Here is a 4,961-nt window from a genome sequence, read left to right as displayed (position 1 = left end):
AAAAAAAAAATGAAAAAGAGGACAAAAGGAGAAGAGAAGCAGGAAGGGGGTGTTGGGGAATATAAGAAGGGAAACTGAAAATGAAAAGAGGGAAGAGGGAGGAGAACACACAGGAGGAAGAAGAAATAAATGCTCAGTATTGCCAGTGGTTAGTTAACTGCATATCTGAATTCATTTTCTCTCTGTACTCTCCCCTGTCTACATGACTTAGATATATTTTTCCATTTCTGCTGGGGGTGCTTCTCATACTTCACCTCAGTCCCTGAAGGTTGAAGATCTACCAACACTACAAACCCACACTTGTATATATATATATATATATATATATATATATATATATATATATATATATATGCTAAGTGCTAAGAGGTGTCAGGCTAGCTGTGGATGCTCCCGTGTATTCTAGACACTTCTGATTTATTTACTCAGTGTGACTTTGAACTTTATATAATCCTAAAACTTTATAGGAAAGGTGTGTGCTTCCTGGAATGCCCCAGCAGCAGGCTCTTTATGCAATGTGATTATACCATCTTCATAGAATCACAATATCTACGCAGATCTCTAAAAATTCACAAGAAATTTAGTTATGTATGGCATCTTGAAATATTCCTTTGTTCTATTTGAAATAAACATTTATGTGTACATAATAACACTTGCCTGGAAGTGGCCTTTGAAAGACCTCCTAGAACAACATATGCTAGTTAGGATTGTACTAGTTAGGATTACTAGTGCTGTGATGAAATACTGTGATCAAAAGCAACTATGGGAGGAAAGTGTTTATTTGGCTAATGCTTCCACAGCACTGCTGGTCACTGAGGGATGTGAGGACAGGAACTCACATAGAGCAGAAACTTGGAAGAAGGCACTGATGCAAAAGCCACGGAGGGAGGGGCGCTACTTCCTGGGTTACTAGTTTGTTCCTTGCTGGCTCATCTGCTTTCTTATAGAACTCAAGACCACCAGCCCTGGGATGGCACCCTCCACAATAGACTCTGCCTTCCTCCATCAGTCACTAATTACGAAAATGCCCTACAACCCCCTTTTATGGAGGCATTTTTTTCAATTAAGGTTTCCTCATCTCAGATGGATTTAGCTTGTTTCAAGTTGACATAAAGCTAGCTAGCACAAATGAGTTTATCTGAGACCCAACACACATACACATGGAGGCTCAAGCTTGAGCTACCTGGAATGTAAGATATTAACAATTGGCTCTCCAATTTCTTCTGTGGAAGAAGCTGGGAAAGTCACAGTTGTGGACACAAATTTCCTCAACCCTGTAGAAATGAGGTCAGTGTTAATATGACAGATATCCATTGACTCATTCATATGTGTGTATATGGGGGTTATATGTGTTCATGTGTGTATATGGGTGTGTGTATCTATGAGTATGTTTGTGTGCAGGTACCTGTGCTCATGTCCAGCCAGAAGTTAAGGTCAAATGTCTTCCTTGGCATGCTCCATCTTGGTTTTTGAGAGAATGCTTCTCACTGATCCTGGAGACCCTTGGTTTTGCCTGTATTCCTACCAGTCCCTAGTTCCCAATGCTGGGATTATAAACAAAAGGCCTGGTTTTAAATCAGTGTTGGGGATTCAAACTCAGGCCCTCAACTTTACCCATTGAACTATCTCCCCTCCCCCTTGACTCCTCCTCAAAAATACGCTGTCAGGGTGCTTTGCCATATGGAAAGCACTCCCCAATGAGTCATGCCCAAGTGACATCATGGTTGGCTGGACAAACCTCTAAGTCCACATTGGCATTTCCATGTAGGTGTTTTAAAAATAGGATCCTATGATCTTCAGCGTGTCCCTGCAGGGGACCAAGATGCACCTGGGAGGAAAACAGCTTTTCTGACTTGAGTTTGAACTTCTTCAGTTGTCTCTTCTTTCTGTTTCAGGACAAGCAGTATTGAGAGCTCTTTTGCCATTGTTCACCTGAGTGGCAGTCCCACCAAGGGACACTCAACCCCTTCCATACCACAACAGTTGAACAAGAAGATTGAAAGTAACAACAGTATGCAACTGTCCTAGCAGGAGCCTTTGACTTATTTCCTACAAATGCCTCTTGTCTGCTTACTACCCAGTGGGTGATCTCAGGGCTTGTTAGTACCTTGTCTTTGGTCAAGTACCAAGTTCCAGTTGGTTCCTTTCCTGTATCTTTGGGTGACCTTGACATGTTCCTTCTTCTCCTCAAACCTGATGCCTATAGAGAAACAGAAAAATGAAGTTCTGCAGTATGAAGTAGCCAGAGAGCATGCTGTGTCGCTTACACCCGAGGGTCAATAAAAAGAACCGCTGTTATTCCTGTCTTGATTATCTGTATTCTTATTCCAGATGCATTTCTACAGTAGGCCACATTTGTGGTGGGGGTGAGGCCTCCAAGAACATCTTTCTATTTCTGTCTTTGGAGAGGAGAGACAGGTGGAGGAGCCTGCAGTTTTTATCTAGCTCATTGAGTATGTATGGCTTCCTTTCTGGCTCCTTGGCCTGGATCTCCATATGGACAAAATTTTTCTTCTGATAAATTTCCAAATATAATTGGAAAAATTTTTTGAGGGAAATAAAGAAAAAAAAATGTTTGTACTATTGCTGACAATTATTGCTGGTGAACAAGAATAGACTTAGTCAAAACCCCAAAGGCACTTCAAAACTCTGTGTAATGCAATCTACCTCTCTGCTCAAGGATCATTGTATCCGAGGTGTGCTGAGGGCTGGGTGTGGGCTGGGACCAGACATCAAGACCACAAAACTGGAGACTCTGGAATCTCCACTGACTGTATCAAATGACTTCAGTTGAGCACTTTCTTAAAAGTCTTCGTGATGTATTTCAGTGTCTCTGCTTGGCTGTATGTATAAAAGTGCATGCTTCCCTGTGTTCAGCTGCAAGCTGTATCTTGTCAAGCTGAACAATGAAAAGTTATGAAATCTCATTACATCTAGTCTGCCACACCCTTCAACTTCCACAACTGAAAAATGGAATTCATACAGTTTAAAGATCCCACACGAAAAATCCAAAATTCAGAATGTCCCTAAAGTTTTATAGATAGATAGATAGATAGATAGATAGATAGATAGATAGATAGATAGATAGATAGATATAGACAGACAGACGGATGGGTAGATATAGATATATATATGGATATAGATATATATGGATATAGATATATAGATAGATAGATTGATATAAATATATGAATATATATATATATAATAGTTTGTATATAAAAACAGCATATCACAATGGAGAAATTCCATACCAAAAAACTTTGTTTCATACAGAACCTACTTGAAATATTTGTATAAAATCACCTTTAGACTATATGGACATAAAAAATTAATTGTTTTTGGACTTAGGTCTCCTTTCCAAGCTATCTCATTGATGCATACGCAATGATTTTAAAGTCAGGAAACATAGTCTGTAATTAGATCACAGATGTGAAGCTGTAGATAGAACCAGTCTCCTGTAGATCCTGTTTAGTACCTTCCCTGAGCCACTAAGTACCAAAAGCATGTTACAGCTAGGTTGGAACAACAGGAATAGCTCTCCGAGTTACCATTCATGTCCTATCTAGTACCTTCACCCACTGGCTAAACTCAGAGGGCCTCCATCATGGAAGCTCAGAAGCTCCACTCCTCTAAAGTTTACACACATCAGGATTTTCCTTTGTGATGTTCTATCCCACCTTCCTCTGCTGAAAATGCCTGGCATTACTAAACACACTTTTGCTTGAAATCCATCTCCCTATAGATTCTGGAAAGAGAATGTTTGAAATGCCAAGCATCTCAGGTAAACAATATTCAGTCGGCCTCTAAAGATTATGAGGGAAATCAGGCACAGAATGATGAAAGTTTGGTTTTGTTTTACTCTGTTTTTGGATAGATTATTGTGGACGTGTGTGTACCTCCCTGTATTTGCAAACACAGCATACATGTAGAAACCCCCCTGGGGCAAGAGTGTTAGATGCCCTGGAACTGGAGCATAAGGAATATAAGCCACATAGGTGTTGGAAACCAAGAACTTGGGTTCTTGGGAAGAGCAGTAAGTATTCTTGACTACTGAACCATTTTTCTGGCCCTTGAAAGTAGGTTTTTGCTTAGCCATTGACACTCTGTTTACCATTATGGACTACCACTGTCAATGGAGGATGAGGTAAGTAGCTCAGAGAGATATTCCTATTGTCTCAACCTACCTAGTGCTGAATGGTAAAGAAGATGGACTGCAATTACCACTATGAAAGGAAATAATAACAATATTTGTCGTCATCATCATCATCATCATCATCATCAGGGACTCTCATGTGATATCAGACTATAGAGACTGAGCCAAAATTCATGAAAGCACAAATTTTATAAACTGCCTAAAATTGCTTAATGATATTTTATTTACAATTGAACAAATAAGACTAAGTATGTGAGAGAGAGCTGAGAAAGAGACGAGAAAGAGAAAGAGAACTTCATCTGTACCTCTTTATAAAAGCATTAATCCCATCTTGTCATTATCTAATCTAAACCTAAGCTTCCCAAAGCCCCACTCCAAACAACATCACCCTGCATCAAGAGAAGCCTCAATGCCTCCAATCTTAGGCACACATAGGATTCAGTACACAGCATAGGCTGATGATATCATTTTCATTGGTAGAAACTTAGATGACAGAAGTGCCTCATCTGAGCTTTTTCTGTCTATTCTTTTCTCTTGATATCTGTCTAATGGGTAAAGTATTGAAATCACTTTGTAATGCTGAGTGTTGCCAATCTATGTCTTGAAGTCCAGCAGTACACATCTTGTGATATGTGGGTGCACCAGAGTTTGATGCATTCATTTAGGGTCACGCTGTTTCTTGGTTAACTGTTCCACTGATGGGGATAAAGTGTCCTTTATCTCTTCTGATTAACTTCAGTTTGAAATCTATTTTGCCTAAATCTATTTTGAAATAGATTTTAGGGTGATGATCCCTGTTTGTTTC

At 39.6% G+C, this 4,961-nt stretch overlaps 1 protein-coding gene across 1 annotated transcript in view; it reads left to right on the top strand.

The window, feature by feature from the left end:
• The window catches only part of Rbfox1 (RNA binding fox-1 homolog 1), a 2,133,674-nt gene extending 2,131,646 nt beyond the window's left edge, over positions 1–2,028 (top strand). The window contains exon 17 of the mRNA XM_055604373.1: positions 1,896–2,028. Coding sequence (XP_055460348.1) covers positions 1,896–2,028 — 133 coding nt within the window. The remainder of the gene's footprint in view (positions 1–1,895) is intronic.
• The last annotated feature ends 2,933 nt before the right edge of the window (positions 2,029–4,961 follow it).

The sequence above is a fragment of the Psammomys obesus genome, unplaced genomic scaffold (genome assembly GCF_907164565.1).
Source record: "Psammomys obesus unplaced genomic scaffold, mPsaObe1.curated_primary_1811, whole genome shotgun sequence".
In the NCBI taxonomy this organism is placed as follows: domain Eukaryota; kingdom Metazoa; phylum Chordata; class Mammalia; order Rodentia; family Muridae; genus Psammomys; species Psammomys obesus.
Note: the sequence above shows the minus strand (reverse complement) of the source record. Positions and strands in the feature narration are given on the sequence as shown.